The 24,435-nt window shown below is 37.9% G+C and overlaps 1 protein-coding gene across 1 annotated transcript in view; it reads left to right on the top strand.

The window, feature by feature from the left end:
* Nucleotides 1-24,435, top strand: part of LOC310901425 (E3 SUMO-protein ligase RanBP2-like) — a gene marked incomplete at its 3' end in the record, with an annotated part of 66,453 nt that overhangs the window by 30,928 nt on the left and 11,090 nt on the right. Inside the window, exons 25-33 of the mRNA XM_083840947.1 lie at nucleotides 6,093-6,161; nucleotides 7,455-7,639; nucleotides 8,610-8,768; nucleotides 10,984-11,103; nucleotides 12,436-12,513; nucleotides 13,849-13,968; nucleotides 16,712-16,831; nucleotides 18,313-18,423; nucleotides 23,789-23,899. Coding sequence (XP_083697073.1) covers nucleotides 6,093-6,161; nucleotides 7,455-7,639; nucleotides 8,610-8,768; nucleotides 10,984-11,103; nucleotides 12,436-12,513; nucleotides 13,849-13,968; nucleotides 16,712-16,831; nucleotides 18,313-18,423; nucleotides 23,789-23,899 — 1,073 coding nt within the window. The remainder of the gene's footprint in view (nucleotides 1-6,092; nucleotides 6,162-7,454; nucleotides 7,640-8,609; nucleotides 8,769-10,983; nucleotides 11,104-12,435; nucleotides 12,514-13,848; nucleotides 13,969-16,711; nucleotides 16,832-18,312; nucleotides 18,424-23,788; nucleotides 23,900-24,435) is intronic.

The following is a 24,435-nucleotide window of genomic DNA, read 5'->3' on the forward strand; positions in this document are numbered from 1 at the left end:
ACAGGATTTAGTTCATACTTGCTTGGGAAATTACCTTCCAGACCCACACATTTTTTTTGTATCTGGTATGTTAAAGTGGCTGGTAACATTTAGTGACAACTGTCTACTTGAGTGTTATCTGGAAAGCTGTGGTATAGAGGGGTGAATGTGCATGGGTAAGTTATTTTAACTTCCACCTTACATCTCAGCGCCAGGACTGTCAGTATTTTTTCAAAATAACCATTTGTATATAAGTTAGAGATGATAATAGACACTACATATTTCTGTCATGCTTTTTTTCTGAGGAAAGCGAGAGTAACCCTTCCCTCAGCCTCTCGAGGGAATGCTGCTTACATAAGCATTACACTGTAAGCCCCTAGCGCACAAACTTGACCCGTGTTTCCATTATATTGAGCTGTAACCCAACAGTAAGCCGCTCCTGTGCTCTCCCGTGTTTCAGTTCCACAAAACGGGAGGAGGAGTCGGCGTTGTTCCCCTTAACCACGCTCCGCCCGCCGCGGCCCCTCAGCCCAGCGGCCCCGGCCCCAACGGGCGCCGCCAGCGCCGCCTCCTGCGCCTGCGCGCAGGGCCGCAGTGAGGGCGGGCGCAGCCGTGGCGAGGCCCGGGGATCCGGGGCGGGCGTTGAGAGGGCCGGGGGAAAAGGCAGCGGGAAGCCGGTCCTCTGCCTGCCCCGAGGGGCTGCGGCCGCCGTGGAGCCGCGTGGTGGAACGGGCGGGTGGGATCCAGAACCCTGGGGTCTCATCCTGGTCTGAACTTGTTCTTTCCCCAGCAATCTGCCGTCCCAGGTTGTAAGCATCCCCAAAATGCAGCCTGAGCGGCTTGGTGCTTCGTTTTTGCTTAAAACTCATAAAACTCATCTGCCGGTTGGGTGTAGTAACACTTGGATCGTCTTAGAAGTTTTAAGTCATGTATGAAGCATATGCATAACTCATTTCTTTCCTATCTCCTGCTGCTACAGCAATTGCTGCCGTTAAAACGTGCTGGCAGTGTTAGTGAGTTTTCCTGAAGCCTAGTGGTCAGGCTTTTTCAAGGAGCAGGAAACTTTCATATCTAGCCAAGCAAAGAATCAAGCCCGTAGTTCATAAGAGACTGCCACAGGGACCAGACCAATTTACGATGGCTATCATTTCCCTTGCAATGTTACATGTTAATGTAAAGCACCAGAGAAGGCAAGGTCCATTGCACCAGTATGAATAAATGAAGTGGATTATGATTCTTCAGTTTCCGTTAGTACTGACACAAGCATTTATGGCTCTGCATGGTGGATTAGGAAATTGATCTGTCCATAGTCTAGCAACAAAGACCCCTCCCATGTTTGTGTTTCAAAAGCCTTTGACACTCTATAGGAAGACACTTTAATTTTGTCTTTTATCTGAGACAAGTGTTAGGGTTGTTCTCTTGCACTGGTGTTCCATGGGTCAAATGCTTGCAGTGTGCTCAGAGGATAGACAGACAGTAAGCATCCAAACTCGTGCTGCGAGGGAAGTTGTATCTTGTAAAAACACCCACAAGCAATCAGAGATTGAGAGAGACAGCAAGCTGGATTTGGGCTAGACACATAGTTGGGTTGGGGGTTCAGATGGGTCCTGGGAATCATTAAATGAATTCAGATTTTTTTTTTCTGAAAAGTCGAACCTCCTCAGTATCTTGCCATTTTAATGATTGCTGTCTAGGATCGGGAGCCCTCCCAAACGTGAGGTGAAGATTTCTGTTCTTTAACAGCTAAAATCTGGATGTATCTGGCCTTACTTCCTCCAGAACAACTTGTCCTGTTTCCTTTTAATAGAACTCAGGTAGCATTTGGTGGTGCTGTTGATGCTGTGTTCTTCCTGAGAAACATTCTCCTTTAAGTTACAGAATTGTCTTTCTGGAACAACAAGTAGTTTTCAAAACTGATCTTTAGAAAGCTATTGCTGAGACTTTAAAGTGTAAGGCTTGCATGAGAGAAAATGCTAGATTGGTTTCTCCAAAGCTTTTTGTTACTTTGTTATAAAGCAGTATTTAAGAAAATATTGTAGTTAATTGCTTTTAAAGGATAGCAGAGAGAGGCAGTGAAATACAACTAAGATGATGAAAACTGCTTCAAGTCTGATCTCTTCTAATGTATGCTTAACTGATTTTGCATATAATCTAACAGTATCACAGATTTCTAGGTTGGAAGAGACCTCAAGATCATCGAGTCCAACCTCCGAACCCTTCTGTCATTCTTTTTTTTTTCAGTATGTGACTACAAGTTAAAAGGAAAAAGTAGAGCTAGAAACATTGATATGAAAAGCCTAGATGTGAGGATAGATGGAGCTGTTTACATGATTATCTAATTCTGTTTTTATGCCCTTATTTTGTGTCACCCTCATCACTGTATCTGATGGTATCTCAAATGTTTTTACATGTAACACTATCAGTATTGCCTTATCAGTCTGTGAGGAATACATTTGCTTCTTTAGAAGTTGGACTCGATGATCCTTCTTGGTCCCTACCAACTCGGATATTCTATGATGTTTATATGAATGGTTGTCATTGACATGTATATGCTGCAGAAAAAAAAAAAAAACACTTCCATTTTCAGTGGTACAATTTATAATAAGAGTTCTGTAACAAGGCATTTTAGCTGCTAAATAAGCAAGTCGTGACATACATTGTCACTGAAAATCCTGGTTATGCTAAATGTCTTTGTGCTTTCTTGTACGATAACCTTTCAGGACCAACGCAAAAGAAATATCAAGGTGAAGGCTCCAAAATATACGATGGTAATACCAAACAATGGTGCTTGGATGTCTTTTTCGAGATAAATGCGCACTAAAACTGTATTATTCCTAAGTTTATTTTAAGTACTTTTATTTTTTCATTTTAAATAAGTAGACACTCTTGAACGGGGATTTCTGATATTTGGGAGCCAGCTTGGGAATATTAACTACTGCATGAGGAACACAAAGAATGCTTGAAGAAATGTCTCCCGGCCTTTCTGTGTTTAAGTCTTGCTTGAAGTAGTTGGTAGCAGTCCTTCTCATATTGCATACATTTGACTTTAATTTAAAGATATGTATCTAAAATTTAGAATGTCTTTGGGTTTCTTGGGAAATGCGTGTTGCTACTGCATATGGACAGCAGGGAAAAACAGTGTATTATTAGACTTCACTTACAGATAAATTAGTATATGAAGGCAAGCTGTGAAACTTCAGAAAGACAAATTTGGTCTGAAAACTAAATAATACTTCCATCGGTTTAAGCTATTACAATAATTTATTCATTTGTCAGATCATTTCAGCATTTTTTGATTCCTGTAATATACGTGACTACGTGACAAGCATTTCTAATAAGTCCTTGATGATTTCTCAATGTCAGCTTCTCAAATGCAAAATATAATTATTGTTATTTTATATATTCTGCAGATGACATAGGCAGCTTACTGGAAAAGACAGCTATGTCTTTATCCAAATGTTTTGATTATTCAAAGTCAGAATTCACTGGAAGTGGAAGAGGTCTAGGAATAGAAGACAAGACCATTAATTGTTCTGGAACTGATGCATTTCAAAATACAGGTATGTGTGTGGAAACAGGTAATAAATACTGAGTTTCAAATATTGTGCAAAGTACAACACGCAATTTTATTAGTTTCTATTAAATGCATTTCTGTTCAGTTTAGAAATATAATAATCAGTTAAAATATACTTTTAACATAGAGGTTTAACCTTTCCTTTAATATGTTTTGTTCCTTTAGAATGTTTAGGAGGTCCAGACATACTTAATGCAATTATAACATACGTTTTAAAAAGAAATATTAAACGCTTATGCAATTGATTGCCAGATGATTCTATAATATAAATGAAAAAACTGGTTTGTTTTTTTTTTAAGTAGCTAGCTGCATTAACAGGTATTATAAGTCTGTAAATCAGATGTCATTTGTCAGTTTAAGTATTGAAAACTGGCCGCGGGTGGAGAGAAGGGGTGAGCTGTTGTTCAGCTAACTCAGGGAAGTCTAAACATCGTGAAGATGACCAGCTACCATTAATTCACTGCAAATGTTTGAAAGTGCTGCCACGACTGGAGCAGACTGTGAATCAGTGTAGCTGTGTCTCTTATGGAAAGTTTTAGCCTTAGAAGAATACTTGCTAAATTCCCTTGAAAGTGGGTATGGAAGTGGAGACAGACAGCCAACTAACCCTAATAATAAGAGTAATAATACAAGTGCAGAAGACAGAATTTGCTTGCTTTCATGCTAATGGTTATTTTGGAAGTGCCTCTAACTTTAGTGTTGCATAAGTGGGTATCTGGATAGATACTGTAACAAAGGAGGTCTGTTTTTTGAGGATGTGTGGTTCTATGTGCTAGAAAGAGGTGGTAGATATTGGGCTATCAGAAATATAAGTAAATGTTGAAGGAAGCTAGCAGTAGTGGCAGTTGCAAGATTGAACTTCACATCGTTGCATGGAAACTCTGATAGCAATAGAAAACCAGGTATTGCAAAATGACAATTCTTTAGCCACCCTGAGCGGAATTACCCTTCCGCTCTTTCAATAATGATGCTATTTGAAAAGTTCCTGAAGTCGTACTTTACGTTGTCCCGTGTATCACGGTGTTATTTGATAACATAGTTGCCCAAAATTACCTCAGTAGTCAGCTGCCTTACCAGCTCTTTTCTATTAATTTTTATTCTTTGCAGGAGACATCACAGGCAAAACTGACTTGAAAACTGAAGGAGAATGTGTTACTGCTCAGGAAAAGAAAACAGCTCCTGAGGAGAAGGCTAAAGGAGAAACTCTGATGGTTCCTTCTCCATCTGTGTCTGGTGCTAGTGGTAATACTAAGGGTGATAATCCAGAAGACTCTCAGACAGAAATTAAAATTGAAAACACTGAAGTATGAACTAAATTTCTATACAACTTTTTGTCATTGAATTTGTAGAAGTATTTTCACACTCGTAAGACCTGATACTTTTCGCTTTGTGGGGAATAAAACATGTATTGGGGAAAAGTTATTTGAATCCTCTGACTGTGCCTCAAGTCTTTGACACTGGAACTGAGGTTCAGATCTGAAGTTTCTCGGGGAGAGAAAGGAGGTGCAGCTGTTTTCCTAATATAAACAGCTTTGGCTAGTAATGTCCCTCTGAACATGTATGCAAGAATTAATTGATTTCAGAGAGATTTCAAAGAGAAATTGCATCTTTGTGGAAGCATACTGCTTCAGAGGTACTTGGGTCTCTTGTAAAGTTAGTGTCCAATGTGTGGTAAGCGTCAGGAAAGAAATTAAGAAAACTGTCAGAAAGCTTCCAATAACAATTTTTTTCCCTAGCTGTTTACAACTTTTTTTTAATGCGAATTGAGGTGGCCATCTTTAATTTCATCTAGTGTGGGCCCCTGGTTTCTAGTTGTTTCCAGATTGAACCCACCTTAATTTCAGTAGAATTTGTTGCCACCTATGTTGTCTCTAGGAGGCATAGTTGCATAGATGCACAGCTTGTTTTTGTCCAGAGTTTCCTGAAAATATCCGTTGAACGGAGTAATGAGCAGTTCTGAAGCATTAGAAGGGCTGTAGCGGAGTGGGAGTCAGGGAACTTAATATGGTGCCTATTTCGTGGCGTCTTCAGTACTGCTGTTGTAGTTAAAGAAACTGATAGCACTGTGGGGGGGGGGGAGAGTTCTTCATTATGACTGTCCTTACTGTCCTGACTTAAAGTGGTTTGAATATTAGGTTCCTTCTTGCTTATTTTTTTTTTATTGCTTTACTCCTTATTAATCTCAGGAGAATGACGTCACCAGTTCTACTGATATAGTGCCTACAACTAAAGGAGAACCAACTGAATCAGCTGATGAGGCTATAGCGCACGTGCGGTCAGCTGAAGAGCCAGATTCCAGCACAGGCAATGTTCATGTATTGCAGGCTTGAGATGTCTTTTTTTTTCAATATAATTACTGTCATTCTGAGAAGTGATGTGCAAACTTTAAATATACGGGAAGGGAAGAATATTGTAGAGACTTCTGCAGTTTATTCTTGTTGACTACATGACATTAGAAATGTTTTCCCTAAAGGACTAGAAAAACATTTGACTTTCCCATCCTGTTTGATAGAAAACCAAATCTTCTCACTTTGTTTAGGCACTGCTTCAGACTTGTTTGCGTATCAGGCGTCCAAATACTCCGGAAACTTGGCTTTCAACTTAGTCGGTAAGTTAAGCCTCTGAGACAGATATTGAACAGGACTTCTGCTTCATACAAAATACCTTTGTGCACCAAACTTCTGCATATAGTTTAGATATGTAAATTTTGCGTATTATGTTAATTAGTGTAATTTTTCTTGGGCCATAAACCATAGGACTGTCTCTTGTGGTGGTGTACCACCCCTTAGCCCTGATTACATCATTTCTTATCTGTTAACCTTTTTCCTTTTTCTTGATGCTGCTTCTGGTTGTCTGCCCTTTTCTCTTCCTCAGTTGCCTGCCATCCACAACCTATCCTTAACTACTTTTTCCCCATTGCCCTGAGTTTTCACAGAATCACAGAAAGGTTGAGATTGAAAGGGACCTCAAGAGGTCATCTTGTCCAAACAAGAGGTCATCTTGTCCAAACAAGAGGTCACCTTGTCCAAACAAGAGGTCACCTTGTCCAAACTGCTCAAGCATCCTAGACACAGTTGCCCAGGATTGTGTCTGGATGTTTCTGATTTTTTTTGTACCCAAATTTCTATTTCTGCTATCATCACCGAAGTAATCTTTGCCTTATGTGGTACCAGTATGCAGTTGGGCTTACAACATTTCATTCCCTAGAAGATCCCAATACTTCCCTTCAGTTATCTGACAATTTTGGTTATTTAACTGTTTGTGAAATCTAGGGGAATGGCTTTAAACTGTAAGAGGGTAGGTTTAGATTAGACATACAGAAGAAATTCTTGACTCAGAGGATGGTGAGGCACTGGCATAGGTTTCTCAGAGAAGCTGTGGGTGCCCCATCCCCGGAAGTGTTTAAGGCCAGGCTGGGTGGGGCTTTGAGCAACCTGGTCTGGTGGGAGGTGTCCCTGCCCATGGCAGGGGGTTTGGAACTGGGTGGTGGTTAAGGTCCCTTCCAACCCAAACCATCTTGTGATTCTTTGTCTAGCAATTTCTCATGCCATGTCCAGTAGTTTTTTAAGTCCCATTCAGTTAGCTTAAATCAATTGACTGGCCTAATTGGCTTAGGTCAGGGTCTAGTCAGCAGTTAATCACTTTCCTGAAGCCATAACAAAAAGGAAACTTTGGCTACATCATGTTTCAGTCTGTGCATAGATTGAGTCAAAAAAAAGTCATGGAACAAAACTTTGAGCATTTCTCCTTAATTCTTTAGGAGATTTTTCATTTCAATATTTCTTGCTCTATACTGGTCACTGTAAATGCTTAAAATACATGTTCACTGTTTTGGATCAGCAGTCTTTATTTATTTAAGACGATATTTTTAATGTAAAGTGTGTTCTTTCTCTCTCTGTAGATAACACCTTACCATCCTCTTTGGCTGAAAGTGCACAAGAAAATGGTGAACAGAATATTACTGGTGGTTTGGTAGGGAAGACTGAGAGTGGAACTGAAGCTCAAGAATTCAATAGGCAAGACCTAATACTACCTCACATCAGTCAAATTTATAACGAATTGTGTGTCACCTATCAGGAGTTCCAGGTAGGAACTGTAATGGCCTCAGACATTTTGTAATGCTCAGTAATGTTACAAAGATTCTGACTTTTGACAGAGAATTCAGAAATTACTAACTATATCACTGTCATCATCCACCTCTTCCCCTAAATTAGTTCACTGATTTGATAATGATGCCCTGACTTGGGTAGGGGTTAGATCAGATCAGATATTTGCTCTGCTTCAGGGAGTTTGAATGCAGTGCTATTACTCCAAGAGTTGTGTTTTGTGATGCAGTGTGGGCATGGAGAGAAACACCTGCAACCACTGCTTCTCCTGACAGCACCTGAAACTATTCTCTTCACTCTGGGCATTCAAGAGTGCTTGCCCTCTTGACCTTCTGTGAAGACCATCCCTTCTGCCTTTCCTTTTCTGCTGCTGATGACTCCCAACAGTTTATCCACCAGCAGGCTTGGGCCACTAACTAAAGAGTTCCCAAGCCTGCATTGGTTTTATTCTGTAACAGCTTCTGTGCTTTTGCTAGATTTCCTGCTGGGACTGTCTTTTGTACCATACGAGATCAAAACAATTGTGTGTATCTTTTTTCTCACCACTTTCCTGGGGGTGCTTCCCACTAACTGAAGAAACAATATAGTAATCTAGTGTTTAGGGCACTGGACTATTTTTTGTCTTACAGATAATAGCATTATCCAAAAGTTTTGGAAGCAAAATCCTACTTTTAGTTGTCTAAGCTATTGCTCGAACAGCCATGCAGAGTTGAATTTTGTATTTTGGAAGGCCAAGCAGTCCTGCCACAAATCAAAGTAGTTTGTGTTAGCGTTTGAGGAAGCTGAATGTAGATGGCCATTAAGATACTTATAATTAGTCAGCTATTGTGTAACACTACAATTAAAAACAAAACCTAAGCATATCTGCAGAGGAAAGAATTCTAGTTCACTATAAATCGATAATTTCATATGTTTTGAAGCCGTTTCAACATTTTTTTTCCTTGGCATAGAGAGAGCGTTCAGCACAGGAGCAATATGCACTGGAACTTCAGAGACGAGAATATTTTCTAGTTCAGCGAGAAACATTGCTTGACAGACGTGAAGCAGCTTTGGCTGCAATAAAACATGCTGAGAAAGAAGTTCAGGCAAGATTTGGAATTATAAATAAGGTACAATAACTTATGTAATGATTCTTATTGCTCCCCATATATTTTAACTTGCTTGTAGTTTTCTTAAGTCATCACGTGTTTGCTGGATATAATGCTTATTTCTTTAAAGCGTTTGAAACCCCAAAATGAAAGATGGAGAATAAAAAGTAACAAACTGTTGTTAGGGTGTTTGGTGTGGTTTCCAGTTCAAAATGGTGCATTTAATTGTGGGATGTGTAGGTACATTTTCCTGTTAAAATCTGGAAATTAAGATAATTTGTTTCTAAATCTGCAAAAATTATATGACCTTTATTAGAGAAAAAAATTGTGATGAATCTCTAATTGTATGTAACTTAAATGATTATATTTGCATCAGCTCTTTCTGAAGTAGATTTTCTTGGGAAGGCTTTAAGACACATTGAGATTTTATGACATAATAAATTGCAAAGAGTATTTCTGGAAAAAAAAAACACTCGAAGTTCAACCGAACGTGGGGGCTGTGGCAAGAAATGAAATGGTATGATTTTGGTGTAAGAGGAGGTAATTATTGACACCGTTCTTGCAGGGACTTGCTATTGAATGTAGCTCTTGTAAAAAGTTTTGGTTGTTATTCTGAAGGTTGCCAAGAGAAGTGCTTTAATATATGTACTCTGCGTCTAAACCATAAGATCAGAATATAAATTCCTTTGAGGTGTGCATATGAACCTTTCCCACAAGCCATTGAGGGAGTATGTAGATACAGGAAAAAAAGGGAAAAAGGTGTCAGGGGAGCAGGACCTCAACTTTCAATAGGGAAGGAATGTGTTAAGATAGATGGTTCAAATCCGTAAAAGTGATTTTAAAGATGTCTTTAGAAAAAACACAAGTGGCTTTAAAAGTGTCACACAGGTTAGAGAAGTGTTGAAAAGCCAGGAGCAGTTAGTGGTTATCTGTAAAAACTTGTGGAGGTCAAGTGGAGTCAACTAGAAAAATCTGATGCCGTTCTTTTCAAATGGGAAAGAGTTACACAGCCATCAACTTAATGTTGGTTCTCAGCTAAATAAATAAATATATGTCCTGGCAAGCTATGAACAAACCATGCGAAGTGCCATGCCAAAAACACTGCAGTAAATGGCAACGAGCTTGTGTTAATCCTAAATTGTCAAATCAGTGTGATTTCCATTAGGACAAGGTAACAGGCATGGCTAGTAGAGGAGTACTAGTTATATGTATGTCTAGACTTTGCTGTATTGTTTCTGGTACAGTTTTACGTGGCGTTTTCATAATCATATTAGAAAAGTATGACAGCTGAAATAAGGTTGGTGGTAAGGTGTAGTGAGACAGTGTTTCACAGCTGAAGGAATGTACATAGTAGATTCTGGAATAGTCTCTTTTGGGTCCAGTATTGGGTGTTTTCAGTGAGAAGTGTGATGGTGAGAAAGAGCACGCTTGTTAAACTTGAAGCGAATAGCAAGCGAGGGAGAATTTCAAGCATGCTGAAAAAGAAGGTTAGGATTAAAATTGATCTTGACAAATTGAAGAGGTAGTAGGTCTGAGAAAAGCGCAATGCTTCAGAGGCAAGAGTGTGCAGTATTGCATTTGAACAGAAATATCATCTGTACACATGCAGGGTGATGAACAAATGCAGGGACACGTGAACATGCCAATCTTTGGCTACATAAAAGGCTGCCACAAAGAGAAAGAAACTAATCTTTTTTTTTTCCATGTCTGTGATAGAAGTAGTGGCAGGGTAAGTATGAGGAAAAACTAGATTAAAACAAAAGCAGTCAACCACTGGGTCAGAGAGGTCAGTAAGACTGGTGCTTCCAGTATTTGCAGGTCTTCAGAACAGACTAGACAAACATTTGGCAGGAATGAAGTGATACAGTTGATTATGATATGGATGGTACCCGATTTAATAATGGAATTGGATGGTTTAGACATCCTGGCACCACCTACAGCAACCCAGTGGCCTGTGCAATTATTGCCAAATCCCTGAAGCACTGTGAAATTATCGTCAAAACCCCGAATATGCAAGCCCTATGGCTCCCATTTTTCTTTCTGTTTCTTCTTACTACGTGGTGTGGATGTTGCTTTCTTCACTACTGGTTGTATGTGCAGATTGGACCATGCAGAATTACAAATTTGATCTTTGGAAGTTTGTCCTATTATTTTAACAGTAAAATGGAACTTAGTTGAGAATTATTTCTAAAATACGCTCTTGTTAATCATGCTTTAACATTTGATATTTCTATAGCAACATGATACCGAAATGAACCGAATGAAAGAAACCTTGAGAGGAGTGGCTGAGGAAAATAGTAGACTGAAGTCATCATTTAACTCTGTGATGGATGAGAATGATTCCCTAAAAAAACAGGCAAGATTAATTATTTCCTGTTATTAGTAGCTTTAGAAGTTACAGTCAACAATTTTAAACGTTTGAACAAGTTGTTTGCAAAATTGCTGATTTTGTTTCTGTAAGACAAGAATTGTGTGAATGGTTGTAATTACTTTCTGCTTCATTTTCTAGCACGTGAAATTTAGTCTCTCAGATCTTTTCCAGTATTAAAGAAATTAGAGTTAGTCCCCTGACCCTGTAGCAACAGGTGATTTTAGGAAAGACTAACCATATCCTTTGAAGCAAACTGAGATTGGATAGAGAGAAAGTATTTTATAATGGAAGCCACCCTGTGCTGAATTGCTCTGCTGATTCTATTAAATAAAAAGTAGTATGTGTATTTCTAATTCCATGATTACTCAGTATCTTCAGTTATTTTTGAAAGTGTTAATTAAAGGAATATTTTCTCTGTTCTTAAAGACACGCTGAGACAGTGGTTCACAATAATACAGAGTTAAAGTTTTCTTCTCACTTGACTTAAATCTGACCTAAATGCTGACAGGCAAATTGCTACGTAAACTCTTTTGACCATTGCTCCTTCAGTGAATTGCAGTTCTGATGCTCTTGAGTCTGATGAAAATCATCTGCTTCCTAGTCTCAGTAAAATCTTTGTCCTTCTCTTTTGTGCAAACTGAAGTATTCACAGAGGACTTACATGATGATCGGGATGTTTGTTGTATCCATAGAGTACGTTACTTATATTTAAATGGAGGTTATAGTTTGCCTCGTATTCTTTTCTCACAGAGCATGGTCAGTAAGAGTGTCATTCTTTCGAGAAGAAAACTTTCACCCTCTCTATTTCCAAGGCCATTAGACCATTCTTGAAACATGCACTCCATTTTTTGTGTCATTTCTTTATGAGAAGTAATCAAATACGTAGTGCCTATATCCCTAAAGAGGTATTGTGCTTATTCTTCCCCTGTAAGCGGAAAGGTTGGGCCGCAAGTCAACAAAGAGCCACGACTATTTTATTTATCCAGGCAGAGGTTGCCTGGAGAGGTTGAGGAGTCCCCGTCCTTGAAGATCTTCACAAGCTGCCTGGACGTGGTCCTGGGCAGCCTGCTCTGGGTGGCCCCGTTTAAACAAGATGGTTGGACCAGATGGTCTCCAGAGGTCCCTTTCCACTTCGGCCATCCCGTGATTTGTTGAGGAAGTGGACAGTGATTTTGTTTCTATCACTGTCCATGCTGAGAAGAAAAAAATTGAACTTTTAATCATTTAGCAATCACATCAAATGATTTCAGTGTGATGGTTAAGTCAAAAAGTGAGTTTTGAATCTACAGCTATTTGAATGGTTTTTGATTCTTTCAGTTAAGTGACGCGAACGAACAGAACAAGAAGTTAGATGATGGAGCAAGAAGCATGCAAGCTCAGTTAGATAATTTAAAGGTAAGGTTTCTTCTTACAGGTACCTTCTTCTGTTATAGTTATGCAAGCCTTATAAAGCATTGTGTAATGTAGTTTGGAGAAATTGAGAATCTTGATTCAAATTTTTTCTCGCAAAACCTTTCACTTGTAATTCTGCTGTCCCTGACTGTTTTGAAAGTTTATGGTCAGTTTCAAGCCACCTTGCTCCTGCTCCATCCCAAGCTGAGCAAGCCTTTCCTAGGCTTGGTTAACTCTAAAGGTTCGGCCTTTTCAATGGAAGTAGTTGAGCAGTCCGCTTGGAGCCTATCTGTAGCATTTTTCTTTGTTGATGAGATCGTTTCTATATTTACCACTAAAGTCCTTTTTGCAGCATGATAACAGTCTGAGAGCGAGGCTTAAGAAAATGTAGCGGATGGCTGAATTGTTAGTGCAAAAGACAGCACTTCTGAACAAGGCGCTATTTTCACATAGAAGATTCTCACAGTTTCTGAGAAAAGGAACGTTATTTTCTGAAAACATTTGTTTTATACTCAGCTTCAAAGCCTCAGTGTTGTTTTTTTTTCAGAATCTGCTGGCATATATTTAATTATATTACAAATTTCCAGTGAGGGGGAGAAAAGACACATTCCTTGGTTTCTTTTTCAAGACGCACAGGTTTTTGACTGTTACAAGTAATTGTCATTTCAGTTTTCCTTTGTTGCTGTTTTTTGTCTGTTTTTGCTTATAATTTAATGGTATGTCCTGGTATTAAATTATATTATTAAATTATGTTATAAAATATTATATTAAAAGATAACTATGTTGAGTTTCACAAGGTTTGTTTTTTTTTTCCAATTCAATGAAATGTAACAAGTATTGGATACATTCCTGGACATTGCAGGACAGGTGTTTAAGTACAGGTGAACTAAAGCGTCTTAACTATCATCAGTGAATGGTTAGAATATTTGAAAGATTCAAGAAAGAGAGAATTGGGCATGTTTGTGGTTAAAATGGATGCTAAGAAGAAAAGCTAAGTGTAAACAAAAGCTTTGACATTTGTTTTCATTCACAGTTCTTTCCCACATGTGACTTAACTGAGGAATGTACAATTGAGAAGATCTAGGTATTTTCTGGAAAAAAATAAGATCCATAGGCTGTACGCCGTGGCTCCCATTTTCTTTCTATTTCTTCTTAATACGTGGTGTGGATGTTGCTTTCTTCACTACTGGTTGTATGTGCAGATTGGACCATGCAGAATTACAAATTTGATCTTTGGAAGTTTGTCCTGTTATTTTAACAGGAAAATGGAACTTAGTTGAGAATTATTTCTAAAATACGCTCTTGTTAATCATGCTTTAACATTTGATATTTCTATAGCAACCTGGTACCGAAATGAACCGAATGAAAGAAACCTTGAGAGGAGTGGCTGAGGAAAATAGTAAACTGAAGTCATCATTTAAGTCTGTGATGGATGAGAATGATTCCCTAAAAAAACAGGCAAGATTAATTATTTCCTGTTATTAGTAGCTTTAGAAGTTACAGTCAACAATTTTAAACGTTTGAACAAGTTGTTTGCAAAATTGCTGATTTTGTTTCTGTAAGACAAGAATTGTGTGAATGGTTGTAATTACTTTCTGCTTCATTTTCTAGCACGTGAAATTTAGTCTCTCAGATCTTTTCCAGTATTAAAGAAATTAGAGTTAGTCCTCTGACCCTGTAGCAACAGGTGATTTTAGGAAAGACTAACCATATCCTTTGAAGCAAACTGAGATTGGATAGAGAGAAAGTATTTTATAATGAAAGCCACCCTGTGCTGAATTGCTCTGCTGATTCTATTAAATAAAAAGTAGTATGTGTATTTCTAATTCCATGATTACTCAGTATCTTCAGTTATTTTTGAAAGTGTTAATTAAAGGAATATTTTCTCTGTTCTTAAAGACACGCTGAGACAGTGGTTCACAATAATACAGAGTTAAAGTTTTCTTCTCACTTGACTTAAATCTGACCTAAATGCTGACAGGCAAATTGCTACGTAAACTCTTTTGACCATTGCTCCTTCAGTGAATTGCAGTTCTGATGCTCTTGAGTCTGATGAAAATCATCTGCTTCCTAGTCTCAGTAAAATCTTTGTCCTTCTCTTTTGTGCAAACTGAAGTATTCACAGAGGACTTACATGATGATCGGGATGTTTGTTGTATCCATAGAGTACGTTACTTATATTTAAATGGAGGTTATAGTTTGCCTCGTATTCTTTTCTCACAGAGCATGGTCAGTGACAGTGTCATTCTTGCGAGAAGAAAACTTTCACCCTCTCTATTTCCAAGGCCATTAGACCATTCTTGAAACATGCACTCCATTTTTTGTGTCATTTCTTTATGAGGAGTAATCAAATACGTAGTGCCTATATCCCTAAAGAGGTATTGTGCTTATTCTTCCCCTGTAAGCGGAAAGGTTGGGCCGCAAGTCAACAAAGAGCCACGACTATTTTATTTATCCAGGCAGAGGTTGCCTGGAGAGGTTGAGGAGTCCCCGTCCTTGAAGATCTTCACAAGCTGCCTGGACGTGGTCCTGGGCAGCCTGCTCTGGGTGGCCCTGTTTAAACAAGATGGTTGGACCAGATGGTCTCCAGAGGTCCCTTCCCACCTCGGCCATCCCGTGATTTGTTGAGGAAGTGGACAGTGATTTTGTTTCTATCACTGTCCATGCTGAGAAGAAAAAAATTGAACTTTTAATCATTTAGCAATCACATCAAATGATTTCAATGTGATGGTTAAGTCAAAAAGTGAGTTTTGAATCTACAGCTATTTGAATGGTTTTTGATTCTTTCAGTTAAGTGACGCGAACGAACAGAACAAGAAGTTAGATGATCGAGCAAAAAGCATGCAAGCTCAGTTAGATAATTTAAAGGTAAGGTTTCTTCTTACAGGTACCTTCTTCTGTTATAGTTATGCAAGCCTTATAAAGCATTGTGTAACGTAGTTTGGAGAAATTGAGAATCTTAACTCAAATTTTTTCTCGCAAAACCTTTCACTTGTAATTCTGCTGTCCCTGACTGTTTTGAAAGTTTATGGTCAGTTTCAAGCCACCTTGCTCCTGCTCCATCCCAAGCTGAGCAAGCCTTTCCTAGGCTTGGTTAACTCTAAAGGTTCGGCCTTTTCAATGGAAGTAGTTGAGCAGTCCGCTTGGAGCCTATCTGTAGCATTTTTGTTTGTCGATGAGATCGTTTCTATATTTACCACTAAAGTCCTTTTTGCAGCATGATAACAGTCTGAGAGCGAGGCTTAAGAAAATGTAGTGGATGGCTGAATTGTTAGTGCAAAAGACAGCACTTCTGAACAAGGCGCTATTTTCACATAGAAGATTCTCACAGTTTCTGAGAAAAGGAACGTTATTTTCTGAAAACATTTGTTTTATACTCAACTTCAAAGCCTCAGTGTTGTTTTTTTTCAGAATCTGCTGGCATATATTTAATTATATTACAAATTTCCAGTGAGGGGGAGAAAAGACACATTCCTTGGTTTCTTTTTCAAGACGCACAGGTTTTTGACTGTTACAAGTAATTGTCATTTCAGTTTTCCTTTGTTGCTGTTTTTTGTCTGTTTTTGCTTATAATTTAATGGTATGTCCTGGTATTAAATTATATTATTAAATTATGTTATAAAATATTATATTAAAAGATAACTATGTTGAGTTTCACAAGGTTTTTTTTTTTTCCAATTCAATGAAATGTAACAAGTATTGGATACATTCCTGGACATTGCAGGAAAGGTGTTTAAGTACAGGTGAACTAAAGCGTCTTAACTATCATCAGTGAATGGTTAGAATATTTGAAAGATTCAAGAAAGAGAGAATTGGGCATGTTTGTGGTTAAAATGGATGCTAAGAAGAAAAGCTAAGTGTAAACAAAAGCTTTGACATTTGTTTTCATTCACAGTTCTTTCCCACATGTGACTTAACTGAGGAATGTACAATTGAGAAGATCTAGGTATTTTCTGGAAAAAAAATAAGATCCATAGGCTGTACGCCGTGGCTCCCATTTTCTTTCTATTTCTTCTTAATACGTGGTGTGGATGTTGCTTTCTTCACTACTGGTTGTATGTGCAGATTGGACCATGCAGAATTACAAATTTGATCTTTGGAAGTTTGTCCTATTATTTTAACAGTAAAATGGAACTTAGTTGAGAATTATTTCTAAAATACGCTCTTGTTAATCATGCTTTAACATTTGATATTTCTATAGCTATATATGACAGAAATGAACCGAATGAGAGAAACAGTGATAGAAGTGGGTAAGGAAAATAGCACACTGAAGTCATCGTATAACACTGTGATGGATGAGAATGAATCCCTAAAAAAACAGGCAAGATTAATTATTTCCTGTTATTAGTAGCTTTAGAAGTTACAGTCAACAATTTTAAACGTTTGAACAAGTTGTTTGCAAAATTGCTGATTTTGTTTCTGTAAGACAAGAATTGTGTGAATGGTTGTAATTACTTTCTGCTTCATTTTCTAGCACGTGAAATTTAGTCTCTCAGATCTTTTCCAGTATTAAAGAAATTAGAGTTAGTCCCCTGACCCTGTAGCAACAGGTGATTTTAGGAAAGACTAACCATATCCTCTGAAGCAAACTGAGATTGGATAGAGAGAAAGTATTTTATAATGGAAGCCACCCTGTGCTGAATTGCTCTGCTGATTCTATTAAATAAAAAGTAGTATGTGTATTTCTAATTCCATGATTACTCAGTATCTTCAGTTATTTTTGAAAGTGTTAATTAAAGGAATATTTTCTCTGTTCTTAAAGACACGCTGAGACAGTGGTTCACAATAATACAGAGTTAAAGTTTTCTTCTCACTTGACTTAAATCTGACCTAAATGCTGACAGGCAAATTGCTACGTAAACTCTTTTGACCATTGCTCCTTCAGTGAATTGCAGTTCTGATGCTCTTGAGTCTGATGAAAATCATCTGCTTCCTAGTCTCAGTAAAATCTTTGTCCTTCTCTTTTGTGCAAACTGAAGTATTCACAGAGGACTTACATGATGATCGGGATGTTTGTTGTATCCATAGAGTACGTTACTTATATTTAAATGGAGGTTATAGTTTGCCTCGTATTCTTTTCTCACAGAGCATGGTCTGTGACAGTGTCATTCTTGCGAGAAGAAAACTTTCACCCTCTCTATTTCCAAGGCCATTAGACCATTCTTGAAACATGCACTCCATTTTTTGTGTCATTTCTTTATGAGAAGTAATCAAATACGTAGTGCCTATATCCCTAAAGAGGTATTGTGCTTATTCTTCCCCTGTAAGCGGAAAGGTTGGGCCGCAAGTCAACAAAGAGCCACGACTATTTTATTTATCCAGGCAGAGATTGCCTGGAGAGGTTGAGGAGTCCCCGTCCTTGAAGATCTTCACAAGCTGCCTGGACGTGGTCCTGGGCAGCCTGCTCTGGGTGGCCCTGTTTAAACAAGATGGTTGGACCAGATGGTCTCCAGAGGTCCCTTCCCACCTCGGCCATCCCGTGATTTGTTGAGGAAGTGGACAGTGATTTTGTTTCTATCACTGTCCATGCTGAGAAGAAAAAAATTGAACTTTTAGCAATCACATCAAATGATTTCAGTGTGATGGTTAAGTCAAAAAGTGAGTTTTGAATCTACAGCTATTTGAATGGTTTTTGATTCTTTCAGTTAAGTGACGCGAAAGAACAGAACAAGAAGTTAGAAGATCGAGCAAGAAGCATGCAAGCTCAGTTAAATGATTTACAGGTAAGGTTTCTTCTTCCAGGTACCTTCTTCCTTTATAGTTAACAAGTGAAATATAATTCATTGTTACGTTTTATTGTAGCAGAAGCATGCATTCGTAATGAGACAGAAGTCTAATGATTCAGGACAAGTGGTGCGCTCACGTAAACGTGGTATGGAGAAAAATGAGACAGGAGCATCAAAAAGTGATAAGGTAAGGACTGGGCAAGGTGAAAGATCTGTTTGAAAGACTTTAGGCAGTAGAACGTTATGTATCTGCTAGAAATTAGAAAATGCTAGAAATTAGAAAAATAAAATAATTTTTATTGATTTTTTTTAGTGAGTTAATTACAGTAGGAATAGGTAGACACTATATTGGGAGAAACAGTCAACTGAAAGAATAAAGTATGTTGCTAAAAATGTCTTTTGAATTTTATATTGTGTATGTACATGTTTTTTGCTTATTTAGCTATGTTTTCTTCTTCCTCTCATGTTATCTCTCAACTATGAATTAAAATTATATTCTGCCTGCACTGTAACTGTTTTCTTCTGCTGTGTCAGAGCAAATCTTAAACTTATCCTGGTTACTGCTACAGTACAACACTGTCCTTTATGAATAAAACCAGCTGAAATGTAGTTAGAGAAGTCAGATAACAAATTTTAATTTGATAAGCCAGAGATGATTGTACTGCTGTTATACTTTGGGGAAATGGTCTTTAATGTGGGAAAGAATAAATGCAGTGTTCATATATAGTTCCAAAAGGATCACCTTGTTTTCCTTAAAATACCTTCTTGCATCACTTAATGAAATACTTTCTGTCTCCATGTTATTCCAGTCAGTAGCAAGTCCTCTGCTAGTACTCTGCCAACATTTCCCGACTGGTAATGACTTTCTCCCGCTAGAGGCTAAACTGAAATGAGAGAGAGATATTCACACCATTCTACTTGATCTATATCAGATGCCTTAAAACTGTACTGTCTCTATATAGCCAACATATTTCTCTGTGTACGTAGGTTTTAGCGTACTTTAGTCGCAAGTGATATATGAGCAGCATCAGTAGTTATAATTCTGAGTGAAGAGAAGAACAGTTGTCTGAAGGTAGATACAAGAAGACCTGTGAAGGTTTTAAAGAGCTGTTTGTGCAGCCTGTCTTCAGGAACCTCTGGATACCTTTCACAGAGTTTTTCTGTACAGTTGTAGTAGAGGGACAGAATGACAATGTCATGAAGTCTTTATTCTTCTAACGGTGCTACTTACACAGTTAAAATTTAGCATAAGTAGATTGTATGAAATAAAGCAAAGGAGTGTATCACATGTATCAAAATGAGGATTTCCACATGCACAGATCATTAAGCCATTGAGGGAGGATGCACAAGCCATTGAGGGAGTATGTAGATACAGGAAAAAAAGGGAGAAAGGTGTCAGGGGAGCAGGACCTCAACTTTCAATAGGGAAGGAATGTGTTAAGATAGATGGTTCAAATCCATAAAAGTGATTTTAAAGATGTCTTTAGAAAAAACACAAGTGGCTTTAAAAGTGTCACACAGGTTAGAGAAGTGTTGAAAAGCCAGGAGCAGTTAGTGGTTATCTGTAAAAACTTGTGGAGGTCAAGTGGAGTCAACTAGAAAAATCTGATGCCGTTCTTTTCAAATGGGAAAGAGTTACACAGCCATCAACTTAATGTTGGTTCTCAGCTAAATAAATAAATATATGTCCTGGCAAGCTATGAACAAACCATGCGAAGTGCCATGCCAAAAACACTGCAGTAAATGGCAACGAGCTTGTGTTAATCCTAAATTGTCAAATCAGTGTGATTTCCATTAGGACAAGGTAACAGGCATGGCTAGTAGAGGAGTACTAGTTATATGTATGTCTAGACTTTGCTGTATTGTTTCTGGTACAGTTTTACGTGGCGTTTTCATAATCATATTAGAAAAGTATGACAGCTGAAATAAGGTTGGTGGTAAGGTGTAGTGAGACAGTGTTTCACAGCTGAAGGAATGTACATAGTAGATTCTGGAATAGTCTCTTTTGGGTCCAGTATTGGGTGTTTTCAGTGAGAAGTGTGATGGTGAGAAAGAGCACGCTTGTTAAACTTGAAGCGAATAGCAAGCGAGGGAGAATTTCAAGCATGCTGAAAAAGAAGGTTAGGATTAAAATTGATCTTGACAAATTGAAGAGGTAGTAGGTCTGAGAAAAGCGCAATGCTTCAGAGGCAAGAGTGTGCAGTATTGCATTTGAACAGAAATATCATCTGTACACATGCAGGGTGATGAACAAATGCAGGGACACGTGAACATGCCAATCTTTGGCTACATAAAAGGCTGCCACAAAGAGAAAGAAAGTAATCTTTTTTTTTTCCATGTCTGTGATAGAAGTAGTGGCAGGGTAAGTATGAGGAAAAACTAGATTAAAACAAAAGCAGTCAACCACTGGGTCAGAGAGGTCTTAAGACTGGTGCTTCCAGTATTTGCAGGTCTTCAGAACAGACTAGACAAACATTTGGCAGGAATGAAGTGATACAGTTGATTATGATATGGATGGTACCCGATTTAATAATGGAATTGGATGGTTTAGACATCCTGGCACCACCTACAGCAACCCAGTGGCCTGTGAAATTATTGCCAAATCCCTGAAGCACTGTGAAATTATTGTCAAACCCCGAATATGCAAGCCTTATAAAGCATTGTGTAACGTAGTTTGGAGAAATTGAGAATCTTAATTCAAATTTTTTCTCGCAAAACCTTTCACTTGTAATTCTGCTGTCCCTGACTGTTTTGAAAGTTTATGGTCAGTTTCAAGCCACCTTGCTCCTGCTCCATCCCAAGCTGAGCAAGCCTTTCCTAGGCTTGGTTAACTCTAAAGGTTCGGCCTTTTCAATGGAAGTAGTTGAGCTGTCCGCTTGGAGCCTATATGTAGCATTTTTGTTTGTTGATGAGATCGTTTCTATATTTACCACTAAAGTCCTTTTTGCAGCATGATAACAGTCTGAGAGCGAGGCTTAAGAAAATGTAGTGGATGGCTGAATTGTTAGTGCAAAAGACAGCACTTCTGAACAAGGCGCTATTTTCACATAGAAGTTTCTCACAGTTTCTGAGAAAAGGAACGTTATTTTCTGAAAACATTTGTTTTATACTCAACTTCAAAGCCTCAGTGTTGGTTTTTTTTTTCAGAATCTGCTGGCATATATTTAATTATATTACAAATTTCCAGTGAGGGGGAGAAAAGACACATTCCTTGGTTTCTTTTTCAAGACGCACAGGTTTTTGACTGTTACAAGTAATTGTCATTTCAGTTTTCCTTTGTTGCTGTTTTTTGTCTGTTTTTGCTTATAATTTAATGGTATGTCCTGGTATTAAATTATATTATTAAATTATGTTATAAAATATTATATTAAAAGATAACTATGTTGAGTTTCACAAGGTTTTTTTTTTTTTTTCCAATTCAATGAAATGTAACAAGTATTGGATACATTCCTGGACATTGCAGGACAGGTGTTTAAGTACAGGTGAACTAAAGCGTCTTAACTATCATCAGTGAATGGTTAGAATATTTGAAAGATTCAAGAAAGAGAGAATTGGGCATGTTTGTGGTTAAAATGGATGCTAAGAAGAAAAGCTAAGTGTAAACAAAAGCTTTGACATTTGTTTTCATTCACAGTTCTTTCCCACATGTGACTTAACTGAGGAATGTACAATTGAGAAGATCTAGGTATTTTCTGGAAAAAAAATAAGATCCATAGGCTGTACGCCGTGGCTCCCATTTTCTTTCTATTTCTTCTTACTACGTGGTGTGGATGTTGCTTTCTTCACTACTGGTTGTATGTGCAGATTGGACCATGCAGAATTACAAATTTGATCTTTGGAAGTTTGTCCTGTTATTTTAACAGGAAAATGGAACTTAGTTGAGAATTATTTCTAAAAGATTATTTCTAAAAGCTCTTGTTAATCATGCTTTAACATTTGATATTTCTATAGCAACCTGATACCGAAATGAACCGAATGAAAGAAACCTTGAGAGGAGTGGCTGAGGAAAATAGTAAACTGAAGTCATCATTTAAGTCTGTGATGGATGAGAATGATTCCCTAAAAAAACAGGCAAGATTAATTATTTCCTGTTATTAGTAGCTTTAGAAGTTACAGTCAACAATTTTAAACGTTTGAACAAGTTGTTTGCAAAATTGCTGATTTTGTTTCTGTAAGACAAGAATTGTGTGAATGGTTGTAATTACTTTCTGCTTCATTTTCTAGCACGTGAAATTTAGTCTCTCAGATTTTTTCCAGTATTAAAGAAATTAGAGTTAGTCCTCTGACCCTGTAGCAACGGGTGATTTTAGGAAAGACTAACCATATCCTCTGAAGCAAACTGAGATTGGATAGAGAGAAAGTATTTTATAATGGAAGCCACCCTGTGCTGAATTGCTCTGCTGATTCTATTAAATAAAAAGTAGTATGTGTATTTCTAATTCCATGATTACTCAGTATCTTCAGTTATTTTTGAAAGTGTTAATTAAAGGAATATTTTCTCTGTTCTTAAAGACACGCTGAGACAGTGGTTCACAATAATACAGAGTTAAAGTTTTCTTCTCACTTGACTTAAATCTGACCTAAATGCTGACAGGCAAATTGCTACGTAAACTCTTTTGACCATTGCTCCTTCAGTGAATTGCAGTTCTGATGCTCTTGAGTCTGATGAAAATCATCTGCTTCCTAGTCTCAGTAAAATCTTTGTCCTCCTCTTTTGTGCAAACTGAAGTATTCACAGAGGACTTACATGATGATCGGGATGTTTGTTGTATCCATAGAGTACGTTACTTATATTTAAATGGAGGTTATAGTTTGCCTCGTATTCTTTTCTCACAGAGCATGGTCAGTAACAGTGTCATTCTTTCGAGAAGAAAACTTTCACCCTCTCTATTTCCAAGGCCATTAGACCATTCTTGAAACATGCACTCCATTTTTTGTGTCATTTCTTTATGAGAAGTAATCAAATATGTAGTGCCTATATCCCTAAAGAGGTATTGTGCTTATTCTTCCCCTGTAAGCGGAAAGGTTGGGCCGCAAGTCAACAAAGAGCCACGACTATTTTATTTATCCAGGCAGAGGTTGCCTGGAGAGGTTGAGGAGTCCCCGTCCTTGAAGATCTTCACAAGCTGCCTGGACGTGGTCCTGGGCAGCCTGCTCTGGGTGGCCCTGTTTAAACAAGATGGTTGGACCAGATGGTCTCCAGAGGTCCCTTCCCACCTCGGCCATCCCGTGATTTGTTGAGGAAGTGGACAGTGATTTTGTTTCTATCACTGTCCATGCTGAGAAGAAAAAAATTGAACTTTTAGCAATCACATCAAATGATTTCAGTGTGATGGTTAAGTCAAAAAGTGAGTTTTGAATCTACAGCTATTTGAATGGTTTTTGATTCTTTCAGTTAAGTGACGCGAAAGAACAGAACAAGAAGTTAGAAGATCGAGCAAGAAGCATGCAAGCTCAGTTAAATGATTCAAAGGTAAGGTTTCTTCTTCCAGGTACCTTCTTCCTTTATAGTTAACAAGTGAAATATAATTCATTGTTACGTTTTATTGTAGCAGAAGCATGCATTGGTAATGACACAGAAGTCTAATGATTCAGGACAAGTGGTGCGCTCACGTAAACGTGGTATGGAGAAAAATGAGACAGGAGCATCAAAAAGTGATAAGGTAAGGACTGGGCAAGGTGAAAGATCTGTTTGAAAGACTTTAGGCAGTAGAACGTTATGTATCTGCTAGAAATTAGAAAATGCTAGAAATTAGAAAAATAAAATAATTTTTATTGATTTTTTTTAGTGAGTTAATTACAGTAGGAATAGGTAGACACTATATTGGGAGAAACAGTCAACTGAAAGAATAAAGTATGTTGCTAAAAATGTCTTTTGAATTTTATATTGTGTATGTACATGTTTTTTGCTTATTTAGCTATGTTTTCTTCTTCCTCTCATGTTATCTCTCAACTATGAATTAAAATTATATTCTGCCTGCACTGTAACTGTTTTCTTCTGCTGTGTCAGAGCAAATCTTAAACTTATTCTGGTTACTGCTACAGTACAACACTGTCCTTTATGAATAAAACCAGCTGAAATGTAGTTAGAGAAGTCAGATAACAAATTTTAATTTGATAAGCCAGAGATGATTGTACTGCTGTTATACTTTGGGGAAATGGTCTTTAATGTGGGAAAGGATAAATGCAGTGTTCATAT

Source organism: Anser anser (assembly GCF_964211835.1).
Source record: "Anser anser genome assembly, chromosome: 1".
NCBI classification, from domain to species: domain Eukaryota; kingdom Metazoa; phylum Chordata; class Aves; order Anseriformes; family Anatidae; genus Anser; species Anser anser.